At 43.1% G+C, this 18,939-nt stretch overlaps 1 protein-coding gene across 7 annotated transcripts in view; it reads left to right on the top strand.

The window, feature by feature from the left end:
• The window catches only part of p38b (p38b MAP kinase), a 516,218-nt gene that overhangs the window by 189,896 nt on the left and 307,383 nt on the right, over window positions 1-18,939 (top strand). For all 7 annotated transcript variants that reach the window (XM_075670644.1, XM_075670640.1, XM_075670639.1 and 4 more), the window contains one exon: window positions 11,445-11,474. In XM_075670644.1, coding sequence (XP_075526759.1) covers window positions 11,445-11,474 — 30 coding nt within the window. The remainder of the gene's footprint in view (window positions 1-11,444; window positions 11,475-18,939) is intronic.

Below are 18,939 nucleotides of genomic sequence, written 5' to 3'. Positions count from 1 at the left end.
AAACATGGCAAGTTTCGGGAACCTTTATTCAGCCAACGCGGCCCAAATGCGAAAACATACTTTGGAATCCCTGACGTCACACTGACGTAGTGGCGCTGGGGTTTTGGCGCGAAATTCAAGTACTAATGCTTGGACCTTCATTTTCTCATCTAATATTCAAACCATTTTCTTAAATGACTGCCTGCAGGGTTCTCAAACAATGGTTCATTAGTTTAAACTGATTTATTGTTTCGCTTTAGTGTCCCTTTAAGTTAGCCATAACTGCTACACTGAGGATGCACTAAGTGGAAACTTTCAGTCTCTGTGATCATGTGATAATTTTTTTCTGGTATTTCTTCTCACGCGCATTGTCAGTACCTTCATTACTATTTCTCTTGTTTTGTATCAGCATTTTGTGCCACATTTTTTATTTGTTTATGAGTTAATAAATATTTAGTTGTGTATAATGAACTAGATTATGTATTAGTATTTTTTATGCATGCTCATTGTTAGTTGTTTCATTCTTTCTTTTGTTTTGCTTCAATGTTTTGTGACCCCTTCCTGAATTGGCTGCCAGAAGGTGGCAGGCAGTATTATGTAAATAAAATAAAATAAATGATACATTAAATGACAAAGATACGGTGTTCTTCTGTATTCCTCCAATCGCACATTATTACTCTAGGGTCAACTATCCTTTACAAACCTCAATGCTACAGCAAGTCGTTCTCCAGGCTCCAGGGGTTTTTCAAATGTGGTGCTGCCGTGTGAGGTCCTCTGCAACAAAGCTCAATAGCTTGTCAAAGAGCTGCGGCGTCTTGCGAAAGAACTTGTAGAAAAATACGTGGTCATCCTGATGTATCCGTTGCATCTGTAAAAAATCGTGCATTATTACCTGGCAGCAAGACCACGCCCTGCCCACGTACATGGGCAGGTATCAGGAGCTGTACACTTTTCACTGACACACACGCATTGCCACTAGCCATGATTAACTTTACCCCCTGCTTTGTTTATATGCTTGAATACAAACAGTGTGTCGGCAAAACAGGAGAGCCAGTCAACGGTATATTACAGAAAAATTGTGCGGCTACTGCCAAGAAACTTTCAAAATTAGTTGCACAGCATTTTAACCTGCCAGGTCACAATTTAATTACATTACACTTTATATTCTACAGTCACACTTCTGAGAGACAGAAAATATAGGAAATTATATCTCATCCACAAGCTTCATATATGACAACCAACACGTGTAAAAACGTGTTCTTTAATCTATGTGATTTACTAATGGCACAAATAAAACTAGCAGTCCTTAACTTTTTGTAGGGGTGTGCTAATACTGAAAAGTAGATTGAGAATCGAATATCGAATCAAATGAAGAAAAAATAAGCTGGATATCAAATAAAGTATCGAATAGCAGAAAATGTATTACAAAACTTAATGCTTACCAATTTTGTGCAAGGAGCGAGGGTGCTACACAAGCTCTGTATAAATAGTATGGTCTACTGTTAATAATGAAGGAAGCTCCAAATTAGTATTACAGATCATCTGTTAAATAGAATCAAGTGCTTCTTCCCCTCTGAAGCTGAAGAATTAGTGACGGTATGTTGTACTGCCTACGCGGGTTAGACAGGCTGCTGTTGAAGCGTTGTGAGGTTTTGTCACCACGTATCCAATATACGATCTGTGTGCTTCTGGCAGCTAATCAGCCCGATCTTCGCCTATGCTTTCGCGCTTTCCGGACTACACCCTGCTCTAGTCGTTCCCTCTGTTCGTGTACGTCACATTATCGTTTCGATTGGTGCTGTCAACCTGTACGAACCTTGTACCGATGACGCGATACTGTTCTGCGAATTGGGCATTTGCGCACTGCGAGTACGATTGCCGCATTACTACTTTAACCCTTTCATTTATTTCTCCTATATGTGCTCACTTAAAAGTGCTGATAAGCAATTGCTTTCCCGACGAAGTCCCCATGTCCAAACACTGGCTCCTATTTCTACCACTGTAGATCATCGAAAGGAAAGAAGTTACTCAGAGCCGTAAAGTCCTTCTTCTTTACGCCATTGAAAGACTGGCCGGACCCACCAACGTCGCCGCAGACGCTTTCTGAGCTCCTGCCGCCTTTGCTAGAGCAGCAGTAGCAAAAGCTTCTTTCTCATGTGGTACATTGCGGGAAGAGAGCGCCGATGCTGGCGAAGCAAGCAGCTAAGCAAAAGCTCGACAGCAACGTCATGTGTGGTCGTGCGCAGATGTCAGCTGCAGTCGTGAGCAAGCAGACGCTATCGCGCGTGATGTTGATAATTGATGTAGCTTTTCTTGCCATAAGGATCTGTAAATACAAACGGCATGCATTTCTCAACTTCAAAACAGTGTACTAGCTCTAACATTGATAAATTAAATAAAAATAGCTAGCGATAATGAAATTAAGAATTGCCTTTTCTCAAAGCCAAAAACGAACGTTTCCGCCATCGCTGGTCGGTCAGCCCTGTGCTACGCGCAGCGAAGCGCGCATGTGTGCACGTATCGTGTGGCTGGCCGCCCTTCCCTTCATCACCCGCCTACGCACACGCAGATGCGTACGCTTACGTGTACACACAGCGAGACGCGTATCCCATGCTGCGTGTGGTTGGGCCTTTAGACAAAGGCCTCAGCTGCTCAGACTCCTTGGACAATGTGCAGAAGTGCGTGCATCGGAGGCAGCGAAATTACCCAAGCAGAAGGAAATGCAGGACTATTTCATGCGAAACTAAGCTAGTTTCATCAGTAAAGTGATTTTATAAATGGTATATACTTTTACGGCATCCAAATATTTAGCATGCTTATATCGAATTATTCTTTATATCGAACTGATGGGCGTTTTCTTACGAGTTCGATATTGCAGGATTCGACTGTATCTATTGCCTTCATTATGCAAAAAAGGTGAGGCGTGCAGACAAGACACAAGAGAAGAGAAGTGGACGACATGAACACCGGCTATCCACTTCTCTTCTCTTGTATCCTGTCTGCACACTTCGCCTTTTTTGCATAATGAATCCTTACCAACTAGCTCAGCTTTCTGTCGTTCTAAGCTTCATTTCTATTGCCTTCATTTATCCATATACCAAGGTATTTATATTCTTTTACCCGAAGTATTTTCTGGCCCTGTATAGCCACTGTCTGTTCACTGTTTTCATTGAATACCATAGCACCTGATTTTCTAACACTAAATTTCAAGTCTCAATTCTCGCCTTCCTGTCCACAGATATTAGCCAGACGTTGCAAGTCGCTTTGCTCTTTGGCTAGCAACACAATGTCGTCCGCATAAAATAAACCTGGAAGCTGCTGCTCTACTACTGTACTACTGTACCCGCCTGTCTGTATGAGAGATTAAATCCGATATTACTTCCTTCTAGCGCCCTTTCCATCCTCACCATGTACATCATAAACAGCAGTGGGGATAAAGGGCACCCCTGCCTCAGTCCCTTGTTGATATCAACTTTCTCCTCACTGCTCATACCTACATGGGAATTCAACGCAAACTGTATTTTCTAGGTAAATATCTCTCAAAAGCTGTAGACAATCATCACCTAAGCCTTCCCCTTCCAGAATATCCCACAATATGTTGTGGTCTATGTTGTCATATGCTCCTGTAATGTGTAAAAAATGTAAAAAAGAGACATTTAACGGTCTTTCATATTGCTAGGCATTGGCGCCTTCTATGAGCAGTTGGCATGCTGGCTTGGGTGAGCGCTCCATTTTACATGGCAGGTATACGCTCAGTGGTAGTTTCTGCCATTTGTTTTCGTGCTCATGCGGTCTATTTAGTATAGCGTAGCATCTTCTACGTGGAAAGCGGTTCTATGAGACGTACTGAAGTGGTTTGTCGGTATGGCTGGACTTCCTGCTGGTGTTGAGGCGGACGGAGCACGCAGCACAATGTGTGCGCGCATGTTTGAGCCTACAATCAGCCTCGGAAATCAATTGTGTATTTCTGAAAGTTCCATACACTAATGTGATCTTATTGCAGTATTATCCTCTAGTTCTAAGCTATGGTTTAGCAGCAATTAAACATGCACGATGATCGTAACAGCGTGGGTGCCATTCTGCTACAAATAAGAGCTATGCTGTTATGCTTTGACAAGTGTTCAAACTGTTAGCTGCAGATGACATTGCATGAACACTTGGTTTGGCGGATGAGGTTTCCACCCACAAATAAAATACTTTTGGTTAGTAATAACAGTATACCTTACAGTGTGAGCTATACCTGTCCAGCAAAGCGACCATTTATGAACTGCGCGAACATCCTAAGCAGTGCTGGATGCTGGATTACAGATATCTGTTCTATATAGTGCATGGCCTAAGCATGCGGCATCACCGTTTATAGATCTATAAACGTTATGCAGTGTGACTATGCGAGGTCGTACTGCAGCGTTAGCCCGTTTTCTTTCTTTTTCGAGAAAGAGGATGATAACCAAATTTTTTTTGGTTGTGTTCATTTCATTCTCTACGATGCGCTCACACATATTACGGAAATTTTGTCCTCAAAAATAGCCACCACATTCTTTTTATGTGATCCATCTTGGATATTATGGCTTTACAGGGCAAAAAGGCAATGCTAAAGCACATAACTTATATATGTATCATGCTAGTTCACCAACTGCAGTGATTGCTGTGTTGAGCAGTGCCATCAGTCTCATGCAGGAGGCTAGCGCTGACATCATCATCACCATCATCATCATCATCATCATCATCAGCCCAGTTACGCCCACTGCAGGGCAAAGGCCCCTCCCATACTTCTCCAACTACCCCGGTCATGTACTAATTGTGGCCATGTTGTCCTTGCCAACGTATTAATGTCATCCGCCCACCTAACTTCCTGCCGCCCCCTGCTATGCTTCCCTTCCCTTGGAATCCAGTCCGTAACCCTTAATGACCATCGGTTATCTTCCCTCCTCATTACATGTCCGGCCCATGCCCATTTATTTTTCTTGATTTCAACTAAGATGTCATTTACCCGCGTTTGTTGCCTCACCCAATCTGCTCTTTTCTTATCCCTTAACGTTACACCCATCATTCTTCTTTCTATAGCTCGTTGCGTCGTCCTCAATTTCAGCAGAACCCTTTTTGTAAGCCTCCAGGTTTCTACCCCATATGTGAGTACTGGTAACACACAGCTGTTATACACTTTCCTTTTGAGGGATAGTGGCAACCTGCTGTTCATGATCTGCGAATGCCTGCCAAACGCGCCCCAGCCCATTCTTATTCTTCTGGTTATTTCAGTCTCATGATCCGGATCCGTGGTCACTACCTGCCCTAAGTAGATGTATTCCCTTACCACTTCCAGTGCCTCGCTACCTATCGTAAACTGCTGTTCTCTTCCGAGACTGTTAAACATTACTTTAGTTTTCTGCAGATTAATTTTCAGACCCACCCTTCTGCTTTGCCTCTCCAGGTCAGTGAGCATGCATTGCAATTGGTCTCCTGAGTTACTAAGCAAGGCAATATCATCAGCGAATCGCAAGTTGCTAAGGTATTCTCCATCAACTTTTATCCCCAATTCTTCCCACTCCAGGTCTCTGAATACCTCCTGTAAACATGCTGTGAATAGCATTGGAGAGATCGTATCTCCCTGTCTGACGCCTTTCTTTATTGGGATTTTGTTGCTTTCTTTGTGGAGGACTACGGTGGCTATGGAGCCGCTATAGATATCTTCCAGTATTTTTACATATGGCTCATCTACACCCTGATTCCGTAATGCCTCCATGACTGCTTAGGTTTCGGCTGAATCAAACGCTTTCTCGTAATCAGTGAAAGCTATATATAAGGGTTGGTTATATTCTGCACATTTCTCTATCACCTGATTGATAGTGTGAATATGGTCTATTGTTGAGTAGCCTTTACGGAATCCTGCCTGGTCCTTTGGTTGACTGAAGTCTAAGGTGTTCCTGATTCTATTTGCGATTACCTTAGTAAATACTTTGTAGGCAACGGACAGTAAGCTGATCGGTGTATAATTTTTCAAGTCTTTGGCGTCCCCTTTCTTATGGATTAGGATTATGTTAGCGTTCTTCCAAGATTCCGGTACGCTCGAGGTTATGAGGCATTGCGTATACAGGGTGGCCAGTTTCTCTAGCACAGTCTGACCACCATCCTTCAACAAATCTGCTGTTACCTGATCCTCCCCAGCTGCCTTCCCCCTTTGCATAGCTCCTAAGGCTTTCTTTATTCTTCTGGCGTTACCTGTGGGATTTCGAATTCCTCTAGGCTATTCTCTCTTCCACTATCGTCGTGGGTGCCACTGGTACTGTATAAATCTCTATAGAACTCCTCAGCCACTTGAACTATTTCATCCATATTAGTTACAAGGTCCTGAATATTTGGCTGGGAGCAAGAACTCATCGCTGCACTGTTCTTGCTCAAATTTTGCAGAATGATCACATATTGTTGTCTGCTTCGTTTAGTATAACACTTCGGATGATTATTCGTCGGTTTTTTATGACAAAAATGAGAAACTGTTTTCTCCTATGGAAAAAGTGGCATCTCAAAAGCCGGCCCTAGCAGACTTGTGTCGCCGCCTGCCGGCAGCAGCAGGAAGGAGCTGCTTTGCCGACAAAACGGCATCTTGAAATCGACTGTTTACACGGCGGGGTCAGAGGAATGCTTGTCGGAGGCACCACTGCATGATTTAGTGTGCTGCTGAGTGCATTGTCAGAGTGTGGTATGTTCGAATTGACCGTCGCAAATGCTTGCACGTATGAATTACCAGGTGGTTTTCGCCCATTTTCGCCAACAGAGCACATTTATTCAAAAGAACCTTACAGACCCTATGGCAGGGCATAAAGTAAGGGAGGCATATTAAACAGTGAAGGTATAAAAAGTACAAATTTCCAACAGGAACAGTGCTATAAAAAGATTACTGTGTTACACAGTATTGAAGGCACTAGGAATACAAAGCAATATCTGAAGGCACACGAACACTTGTTGCTGTTAACAGAGCAAAGGAATACCATTTATGAAAATGATGTACAACATGGCAAAAATGCATGATAACAAACACTAGATTGGTCACTCGTGAACGGTATTAAATGGGAAAAGCATGAGTAACTGAGAGCGGAACGTGTCGGGATTAGATATGGAGGCTATGTTATCAAGGAGGTCATTCCAGAGACGATTGGCACGTGGTAGTGCAGATGAATTAAATGCATTTGTTTTACTGTATATGCGCATGAAACTGAACTGATTACGTAATCTGCGTGAAAAAGAGTGGGGTATTTGCAGTTGTAACCGGGTTCGTTTATTAGTGTAAATATATTTGTGGAATAAGCACAGAAGAGCGATGTTGCGGCGGATACCTAATGGCGGCAACAGTAGGTCTAGTTTAATTTGTGTAATGCTTGAGTTTATACTGTAGTTACGGGATATGAACCGGGCTGCTCTGTTTTGTATCATTTCCGTCATATTTATTAGGTAATTTTGATGAGGGGACCAAATTGGGGAGGCGAACTCTAACTGTGGTAAAATGAATGTTTGGAAAGCGAGTTTTCGAATGTTTGGCGGGGCAGTTCGCAACTTGCGTCGTAGATAGCCAAGAGAATGTGATGCTTTGGCGCATGTAGAAGTGATGTGTGGGGCCCATGAAAGATTCTCTGTAAGGACAACACCAAGGTACTTATATGATGAAGTGTGGGAAAGCATAGTGTTATTAAGATGATACGAATATTTAGAATTTACACATTTTCGGCTGAAGCACATCACCTCGCACTTTGTAAAGTTTAGTGTCATGAGCCATTTGTTACACCAGTTAGCGATAAGGTTAAGATCTGCTTGAAGTGTCAAGTGATTAACAGTCGTGAATAGGACGGTAGATTATGCAGTCATCGGCAAAAAGGCGCATGCAGGAAGTAATCTGGGTGGGTAAGTCATTAATGTAGATTAAGACCAAGGACGCTGCCTTGTGGCACACCAGAGCTAACAGAAGAAGGCAGGGAAGAGAAATTGTTAACAACAGTAAACTGTTCTCGAAAAGAAAGAAAATTACGAATCCAGGATAATGTTAAAGAGTCAAGTCGTAGGGCAGATAATCTAGAAATTAGGCGACAGTGGGGCACGCGGTCAAAAGCTTTAGAAAAGTCAAGAAAGATACAGTCAGTTTGAAAGTTGCAGTCCATGTTAAAGCGCAAGTCAGTCGTTAGTTCAAACAATTGCGTGTCACAAGAAAAACCTTCCTAAAACCATGCTGATTAGAAAAAAAGAAATTGTGAGCTTGTAGGTGGCTGTGCACGGGGGAAGTGATTATGTGCTCGAGCATTTTGCAACGTATGCAGGTTAAAGATATGGGCCGATAGTTGTCAGGTGTATGAACATCTCCAGATTTGTGAATTGGTATTATTTTTCCTATTAACCAATCGGTGGGTGACTTTCCAGATGCTAGGGATTGTTGAAAAATATGGCATAAGATCTTGCTTGAGGCAGCGATGGTGTTCTTTAAAATCTTAGAATTAATGTTGTCAATACTGGCGGAAGTAGATATCTTGAGGTTACTAATGAGTAATTTAACGCCTTCAACAGTGATATCGATTGGTTCCATGTATGCGGCATCAAGTTCCGGAAAAGTTGGAACATTGGAAAAGTCCTCCTGAGTGAAACAGATGAAAAAAACGTTGAATACGGTGTTCCGCACATTTCTCTATTACCTGATTGATAGTGTGAATATGGTCTATTGTTGAGTAGCCTTTACAGAATCCTGCCTGGTCCTTTGGTTGACGGAAGTCTAAGCTTTTCCTGATTCTATTTGCAATTACCTTAGTAAATACTTTGTAGGCAACGGATAGTAAGCTGATCGGTGTATAATTTTTCAAGTCTTTGGCGTCTCCTTTCTTATGGATTAGGATTATGTTAGCATTTTTCCAAGATTCCGGTACGCTCGAAGTCATGAGGCATTTTGTATACAGGGTGGCCAGTTTTTCTAGAACAATTTGCCCACCATCCTTTAACAAATCTGCTGTTACCTGACCCTCCCCAGCTGCCTTCCCCCTTTGCATAGCTCCCAAGGCTTTTTTTGCTTCTTCCGGCGTTACTTGTGGGATTTCAAATGCTAGATTATTCTCTCTTCCATTATTGTGGGTGCCACTGGTACTGTATAAATCTCTATAGAACTCCTCAGCCACTTGAACGATCTCATCCATATTAATAATGATATTGCCGGCTTTGTCTCTTAATGCATATATCTGATTCTTGCCTATTCCCAGTTTCTTTTTCACTGCTTTTAGGCTTCCTCCGTTCCTGAGAGCATGTTCAATTCTATCCATATTATACTTCCTTATGTCAGCTGTCTTACGCTTGTTGATTAACTTCGAAAGTTCTGCCAGTTCTATTCTAGCTGAAGGGTTAGAGGCTTTCATACATTGGCGTTTCTTGATCAGATCTTTCGTCTCCTGCGATAGTTTACTGGTATCCTGTCTAACGGAGTTGCCACCGACTTCTATTGCACATTCCTTAATGATGCCCACAAGATTGTGGTTCATTGCTTCAGCACTAAGGTCCTCTTCCTGAGTTAAAGCCGAATACCTGTTGTGTAGCTTGATCTGGAATTCCTCTTATTTCCCTCTTACCGCTAACTCATTGATCGGCTTCTTATGTACCAGTTTCTTCCGTTCCCTCCTCAAGTCTAGGCTAATTCGAGTTCTTACCATCCTATGGTCACTGCAGTGCACCTTGCCGAGCACGTCCACATCTTGTATGATGCCTGGGTTAGCGCAGAGTATAAAGTCTATTTCATTTCTAGTCTGGTCATTCGGGCTCCTGCACGTCCACCTTCGGCTATCCCGCTTGCAGAAGAAGGTATTCAATTTGTACTCTTATCTTACCTTATCTTACCTTTAATTTGTACCTCTTATTAAGGTTCACAACAAGACCTGCCACCCTCTCGTTACTGCTATAGAATTCCTGTACGTTACCAGCTATATTCTTATTAATCAGGAATCCGACTGCTAGTTCTCGCCTCTACGCTAAGCCCCGGTAGCACAGGACGTGCCCGTTTTTTAGCACTGTATATGCTTCATTTGTCCTCCTAACTTCACTGAGCCCTATTATATCCCATTTACTGCCCTCTAATTCCTCCAATAGCACTGCTAGACTTGCCTCACTAGATAACGTTCTAGCGTTAAACATTGCCAGGTTCAGATTCCAATGGTGGCCTGTCCAGATCCAGGGATTCTTAGCACCCTCTGCTGTGTCGCAGGTCTGACCGCCGCCGTGGTCAGTTGCTTCGCAGCTGCTGGGGACTGAGGGCCGGGGTTTGATTGTTGTGTTCATATAGGAGGTTGTGGCCAAGTACTGCACCAGGGTGGCCAATCCTGCTCTGGTGAGGGAGTGCGATACCGGTTCTGGTCACCGGGATCAGGCTGCACTCCAGGCCTGTTTGTGCAATTTTATGAATACGCAGATTTTTAAAAAAAGATCCGGTGGAAAATTGCGCGGCACCGGGATTCGAACCACGGTCCTCTTGCATGCAAGGCAGATGCTCCACCTCTACGCCACCGCTGCACCATGATCACTTCACCTTCACTTGATTATAGCTTGGTTTAAATGAATAAGTTCGTCATAATTGAATGATGAACTTATTCATTCAGTCATAAATGAATGAATAAGTTCGTCATAATTGGTGTTGCCCTGAAAACTATTGATATCACCGATGCATTTGTGACCTTTAAGTGCACATGTTCAGGATGGTCACATTTGGTTGAGTAAAGCAACTTCATAAACATGCTTTGCCTTAGTAACAGCAATCTTCTTCCAAGTTTTCAAGTCACGGTTACACGTTTTACATATCTGTCTTCTTGTAAACGCTATGCTTCATAAAACCCGCAATGGTTGCTTAGTGGGTATGGTGTTGGGCTGCTAAGCACGGGGTCGCAGCATTCAATGTGCGCCTAAATCTAAGTACATGGGTGTTTTCGCACTTCGATCCATTGAATCCCGGCCACACCGTCCGCGTTTCAATGGTGACGAAGTGCAAAAACACTCATGTGCTTAGATTTAGGTGCACATTAAAGAATCCCAGGTGCTCCAAATTTCCGGAGCCCCTCACTACAATGTGCCTCATAATCAGAAATTGGTTTTGGCACGTAAAACTGCATAATTTTTTTTAGTTATGGGTTTAATAATGCTTTGTAAAGTGATGGCTGCAGCCATTTCTTTAGGCACAGCTGCAGCCATCGTGGGCCTTTAGGAGCAGGCAGCTTTTCCTTATTATTTCAACATTCCTAATTAAAAACCAGAGTTTAATTTCCTTTCGGTGACACAAAAATAGGGCCCCTTGGTTCTACCTTTCCTCTTGTTCGTGGTTAAAGCATGGTAACACAAACAGGGAGTAGCTGACATGGATAAAAAAAAAGAGGTAACAAATCAAAACAAGTTTATTGTGTGTGCCATGTTGCAAGTCTTGCTGACCTCCGCTGCCCATTGTCATCTCTTCTTTTTCTTTTCAGTACATCCACTCGGCTGGCATCATCCACAGGGTGAGTCTGCAGTCTATTGTGTTTGTTTGCATACAGTCTCAAAATCGACAGGCTGGGAACCTTTGCAGTGGCTTTGGTGGTCTGCTGATGAGCTGTGGTTTGATTTTTTGGCTTTGCCATTCTGAGGAAGCTGGAAAGCGTTGGGTGCACACTTTAAAGAGCCCCCAGATTTAAGCCAGAGTAACGCACTGTACAGTTTTAGAATGTTGAACCCCGCAATTAAAATTTTTAGCAGCTTCTGCAATGAAGCATTTTGTTTGATGTTTAATTTGTGACTTTAAACAGTCAGCTGACTTTGCAGAAAGTGGTACGCAGTGTGCATGACTAATGCTGTGTGCAAGTACTAGTGCCAAAAGGCAAACTGGTGTAGCCAAGTGACAGAATGGATGTCAAGTTAATAATAGCGTGCTCACTCGCAGCAGCCAAGGGGGTCATCTCTAGAAGAAGTGCTTGTCCCTTGGTGATTAGGATGAAAAGCCACAGCTTGTAACCTCCCAGCATTTGGCTTGGGGTTGGACAGTTGTCAAGGGGCCTTGACATTGCAACAGTGTGCTTGACATGCTCCCCTCGGTGCCTGTGTTGGTCTTGATGTGCGCACAGCAGTGCTGCTGAGGTTGCTCTGGTGACAGCTGCTGCTAGGGTCCCGGGGTGGTGGCGTTGTCACTGTGTGCTCACATGGCGTGGCACTCTCCGTTTGATGCCTAGTGTTAATAAATATATATATCAGCATTATGAGGCCCAAGTATTGTTATCCTTTTTATGTAACAGCCATTGAGGTCATGAGCAAAACGAGAACAAGGTGAAAGCAGGAGCCAACATTTCGATAATGGACTTGTCTTCTTCAAGGCGACATATGCGAATATGTCGCCTTGAAGAAGAGAAGTCCACTTGCCGAAACGTTGGCTCCTGCTTTCACCTTGTTCTTGTTTTGCTCATCGTTCTGAATTTCCATCTAACGCTTTCCCTGTGTTTTCCCAGCCATGGAGGTCAACATCATGATCTTGGGACTCGGTTCATGAAACATCATTCTGAGCGAGTCCACCAGCTTTGGAACCACAGCACAACTCAATTGCAGAATGTGTGTGTTCACTAAGTGACACTTTAGTTGAGCACAAAATGTACGTTTTGCTCCACTCATTTGGCGCTCCTCTTAAAGCTATTACTGACAAGAAAAATCGCATAGTTTTCGGGGATGTGCAAATGCTCAAATATTCAATTGCGAATTGAATAGTGCATGTTCAAATAATTTGAATCAGTTTTTTGATGATTTGGTATATTCGCCGAAAGACCTGGCCCTGGTCGATGCCTCGACGCATGCAGCATTCCCATGGTGTGCGACCTCTGTAAGTACAAGGTTTGTCCAAGTCGATGGGTCCAATGGAAACAATGGACGCAATGTTGACAGCAGGAAAAACAAATGCAGTGCGTATGGAAAGCATTTAGAATAACAGCTAACACGGTGAATACACTAGATTTAGCCCTCGCTAAACGACCAGACATAGTATCGCCTGTAAAGTACCTGCCAGGAATTAGCAACCACTTGCTTCTACAGTTTGATATTAAACTAGACCGTCCAAAAACTAACAAGAAGAAAAAGAATTATGTGAGACTACTACAGAGCAAATTATCAAGCCATAAATAATGCACTATCTTCTTTTATCAGAGTTTTCCTTGATTGCTTTGACCACCATAGTGTACAAACTAAATGGAACATGTTCACAGCTACAGTCACCCATCTGACTGAACAGTACATTCCTCAACGTACCATTACAACTCGCACAAACTCTCTCTGGTACAATAATCACATTAAGTGTTTATCAAATAAAAAGAAGCGCCTCTACCACATTGCAAAATTTTCACCCACAAGTGAACGCTGGGCATCGTATACTGCAGCCTCAAACTCTTATGTGAAAGCACTCAAAGACGCCAAAATGCACTTCCATTCACATGGTCTGCCTTCAATGCTTACCACCAATCTAAAAAAATTTTGTCATGTAATTATTCCTTTGACTGACAACAGCCTTGTCTTAACCGACTCTTCCGGTGTTCCAATTCTTTCCGACCTTTCTGCCACCATACTAAACCGTACATTTTCAGAAAATTTCACAGCCACATCTAGCAAACATATGTCAAGTACACAGCACTTTAACTATGTTAACATGCCCTCCATAATTGTTGCTCCATCTGGTGTCAGTAGGCTTATTATAATGGACTATGCATTCATACTGTTCCCAGATACGATTGTATTAACTCAAAATTCTTAAAAAACACTTCAAATCAATCTTTCATCATACTATCCAAACCAGCAATACTTTCCAGCAATCCCTTGACCATTGTATGCTACCTAATGAGTGGAAAATAGGCAAGGTGATTCCAGTGTATAAATCCGGCAACAAAGCATCCCCTAATAATTATCGTCCAATGTCTCTCACCAGTACATGCTGTAAAATGCTCGAACATATTATTTTTACTAACCTGGCTAATTTACTTGAATTGAACTCATTTTTTACATCAGCACAACACGTTTTTCGGAAATCTTACTCCTGTGAAACCCAATTAATATCGTTTATGCAGGCACTACACCATATTCTTGACCAATCATCACTAGCTGATTGTGTATTCTTCGCCTTTTCAAAAGCTTTCGACAAGGTGTTTCACAAATTATCGCTTCACAAACTTAAACAACTTAACATTGACTGTAACCTTTTGAAATGGATTGAGTGTTTTCTTCTCAACCACTTGCAGTTTGTTTGTGCTAATGGCATTAACTCCAGTTTTACGGAGGTCTGTTCAGGTGTTCCACAGGGTTCTGTCCTTGGACCCCTATTGTTTCTAATTTCTGATCTTCCCTCGCTTATCAACTCCCATATCCATTTGTTCGCTGATGATTGTGCTGTTTTTAGAGAAATTGCTAATGCTAATGACATTGATTTACTTCAGTAAGACCTTACCACTATAGGGAACTGGTGCAAAGAATGATTAATGGAGCTAAATATTAACAAATGCAAATTCATGCGTGTGTCTAGGAAAACATCTACCATACCGTCGTACTACATTGACAGCATGTCATTGGAATCAGTTTCTTTATATAAATATCTCTGTGTTTACATCGCTTCTAATCTCAACTGGTCTCTTCATACTGAGAACATAATTACAAATGCTAATCGCATGCTTGGCTACCTGCGTCGCAACTTTTTCAACGTACCTGCTAATTTGAAACTTTTTTTTTGTTATTTAAAACTTTAATACGGCCCAAACTCGTATACGTGATTCCGGTATGGGACCCTGCTCATGAATACCCAATTACTGTTGTCAAGATTGTTCAATATAACTCTGTACATTTTGTTCTTGCCAACTATAAATGCACAGTGAGTATAACTAACATGAAATCTAATCTTCGTTTCCCATCGCTGGCATCTTGCAGAAAAGTGTTTTCTATTGCCCTCTTCCACAAGTTGCACCATCATTATACTCTACAAGACCACCTCATCTCCTATCCAATTTATGTATCCCGTCGCATTGATCATCAGTACAAAGTCGGCATTTTGTCATGCAACACTAAAAGTTTCTCACAATCATTCCTGCCATGAACCTGACGTGACTGGAATCATCTTCCCGCTGAATTTGTAGGCCTTACTAATTATGAACAGCTCTGTGACGCCTTAGCTAATATTGTATATATAGGTGCAATATAAACATTCATGTAACCAACTGTGTTTGTCTTCTTCATTCTTTTGTATTTACCACTCCCCCTCGGTAATGCCCTTGGCCCTGAGAGGTATAATAAATGAAATGAAATGAAAGCATGTGTAAAGATCGGGCCAATTAACTACCAGATGGCATACAGATCATACCATATACATGTGTTCATGCAAGCACAGATGAACCTGGCATGTGGGCTCGTGGTAGTTGCTGGCCGGTTGCCTGTAGACCCGACAGTGGGTTAAACGGCCATCAGTCGAACCCCTAGGCACGATCTCACGATTAATCACTGGGGAGCCACCCACAGAAACATGTTAGTGATAAGTTTTCAGCGATAGCTTGCGGCCCGTTATAACATTGGCTGGCGGTGAATTTTCATCACGGCTACATCTAGCTCGTTTAGTCTTAAAGCCCCTTGATTTTTGAAAGGAACGACATTCTGCTTTCCAAGCTTGCGCATGGCACACTTTTCCTGCTGCCAGTGGCTGCCGGGCACTGTGGAAGTGTCAACGCGTGCTCTTGTATTGGTTGTTTGTAGGGCTATTGTGAAATTATTGTTTCATGGGGGCAGTTACCGGGCTCTCGAGGTGCCAACAGCTTGTTCAGAGAGGTACGTTATTCTAAAAATGGCTCACAGATAAACTAGCAAAAGTGCTGTAAAAATGGGTGTTGAGGAGTGGTTCAGCAGGTCTCTTCCTGGTTTCTGCATGCAGCTCTACATGGCGCAGCGAAGTGTGAAGAATCATCCACGTTTTATGTATGATGAGCAAAACGAGAACAAGGTGAAAGCAGGAGTGAACGTTTCGACAAGTGGACTTGTCTTTTTCAAGGCGACATATACTTTCCTCGCCACAGTATATATAGGTAGGGTTTTTCTAAAGGGGAGAGGGAATAAGGTGGGTGGGTGTGGCAACGAGCAAAGGTGTGTTAGCGGCAAGAGTGTAAAATTGAGAATAAAGGATTGCTGTGTACAAGGCTGGTGACACAGCCGTCTGTCAGTTATGTGTCAATGACTGCGTGTCAGCTGGCATGCACAGCACCCCTCTATTACCTGTTTCGCTGGTGGTCGTGGGCTATCGTGTCTGAAAGAGATAATAGAAGGAGCGGCAGAAACCGGTGCTTGTGAAAAAAAAAGATTATAATAGAAAATACTGAAATGGAATAAATAAATAAATAAAAGGGAAAAATGGAAAGAAAGAAAAAGAAAGAAAAGAGGATGAAAAGAAACACTAAGCAACCAAACTAAGTGTTGTTGCCTATAGCTTGCAATTGCAAGCTATAGGCAATAACACTTAGTTTTGTTGCTTAGTTATGTTAGTGTTGTAACAATAGCTCTAGCATTTAAACACAAAATACTTAGATTACCAGTACTTGGTGGGAGTCAATGAAAACAAAAGGTGTATTAGGAACATGACCAGAATCACGCTTTAAACTGTCAGTACTAGTGTCCCATGTGTAGCGAGTGTTATCAATGTAGGCATGATCGTAGCAAAGTTTTACTTTAAATCCATTATCATGAAAACTTGCTTTTGTGTCCGCCAGTTTCTTTCGTAAGGCCCGCACATTCAGTGATAAGTCTTCAGTGATGTACAAACCATACCCTTTCATTTGCTGTGACATAATTACTAGTGCTAACAAGACTAATGGAAAAAAAGTTGGGACAGGATGGAGCGCTACGTGGGGAGAGGGAGAGGACAGAACAGGACACTAGCGCTCTGTCCTGCCCCATCTTTTTTTCTATTAGTCTTGTTAGCGCTAGTAACTATGTCACAGCAAATACATCAACACCAATTAGCCCAACTTTCTGCGTTAATCAGGTCCTTTCAGTTTTGTAACATTTTTCATAACTACAATTTTTTCCCTAAAGTCACAAATTTTCATTATGACAAGACGAGGTTGCCCTTCTTATCATCTGCCTACACGACAGTGCTCAATGTCTGGACACTTTATCTGAAGGTGCTCTGTTAGGGCTTGTGTTAAAGAGACAGTATTTTCATCACATGTTTCCGGTAAGCTGTGCAAAAGAATATTGTTCCGGCATGAAGGGTTTTCTAAATCATCGGTTTTTGAAGTGAGTTTAGTGAACGATTCCTGAAGCGAGACAATTTCAGAGTTAAGCTTTCACACACTGCACTACAATCAACAGCTGCTGTAGAAGATTCGAGCGAAGATACACATGTTTCAAGGGCTTCGAAGCACACATGAAAAGTTTCCTTGATATCGGCAATGCCACTTGCAATTTGTTTCTGACCAGCCAACAATTGTGCGAGAAGATTAGCCGTCTCTGGAGGGGAACTAGTTGACAGTGGTGGGAATGCTGCGCCAACTGCGCCAATCTACACTGACTGAAAGTTGCAGCTCCATGCTGCTCCAAAGGTGTTTTTTTTTTACCTAAATTGTGCCACTGCTGTGCCACAGTGTAGTTTCGGCAGTGTGAAAATTGGGAAGCTACCATGCAATACAAGAACTGTATCGCCATTGCATTCATTGGCCGCATTCGTTTAGGGCGTTACAGCCAGTGATACTGGCGCTGTGACAGGTGACAGAATTGAATTGATTCCTATTTTTATGCACCAAATGTGAGGCATGCATGAGGATACAGCGAGTAGGGTGGCCATGCTAGCTTTGCAATGGCATGATGAACGCAGTAGTTTTGTGCTTCGAGGACTGTTGTGCAATGGTTTCTTTATAGACAAAAAGGGGATCAGTGTACACTGTACTTATTCACGTTGCTTGCTTGCAACTTTGTTAGTTGCACTGTATTACTTCTTTCTTTCAAGAAAACTCGAGGTTGTTGAATTCAGCATTCGGCATTACAACCAAATGCACGGTGATTAGGTATGCTTCTTGTCAACTATGTCTTGTAATATATGGCATATCTAACATAATATTGCTACGGGGTAGTATTCCCAATGACGAAGAGCCGAGTAGGAAGAAGACGAAGACGACGATTGGAAGCTAGCGCGGGCTGTTGCCTCTTGGTCAACTGCGGTGTATTGCCTTGTAAATATACTTGTAAATAGCTTTTCGCCGGCGTCTTCCTACATAACATATTTGGTGGAGGTGCGGGGTGCGGTGTGGAGGTGCAGGACCCAACTCCGCCGGCTCCGACACCTGCTGCCACTTCGACGACCTACATCACCCTCTCCGCTCCCCGTGATCCTGGCGTATTCTCGGCCAAAGATGGGGAAGACGTCGAGGACTGGATCAGCTTGTACGAACACGTCAGCCGCAATAACCGGTGGGACCCTACTATCATGCTCGCCAACGTCGTCTTTTACCTCGGTGGCACACCTCGAGTTTGGTATCGGACGTACGAAGATGAGCTACCAGTTGGGATTCGCTTAAGCAAAAGCTTCGAGACTTGTTCGGCAACCCCTACGGTCACCAACTTGCCGCGCAGAAGGCGCTTTCTGGTCGTGTGCAGACGTCAACGGAGCCCTACGTCACGTACATTCAGAACGTCTTGGCTCTATGCCGCAAAGTTGACGCACACATGACTGAGTCCGACAAGGTCTCCCACATCCTCAAAGGCATTGCCGATGACGCCTTCAACTTGCTCGTATTTAACAACGTCGCGACGGTGGATGCCGTTATAAAGGAGTGCCGCCGCCTGGAATTCGCTAAAAGCCGACGTATCGACCAACAGTTTGCCCGTCTGCCCAACACCCCAGCGACATCTTCCTGTGCCGACGCTCCTCGTCCCAACAACACTGGCGATGTTACCAGGATTGTCCGGCGTGAGATCGAGGCCGCCTATCCG

This window comes from Dermacentor variabilis, chromosome 9 (assembly GCF_050947875.1).
Source record: "Dermacentor variabilis isolate Ectoservices chromosome 9, ASM5094787v1, whole genome shotgun sequence".
NCBI classification, from domain to species: Eukaryota; Metazoa; Arthropoda; class Arachnida; order Ixodida; family Ixodidae; genus Dermacentor; species Dermacentor variabilis.
This window is presented reverse-complemented; position numbering and strand designations above follow the sequence as displayed.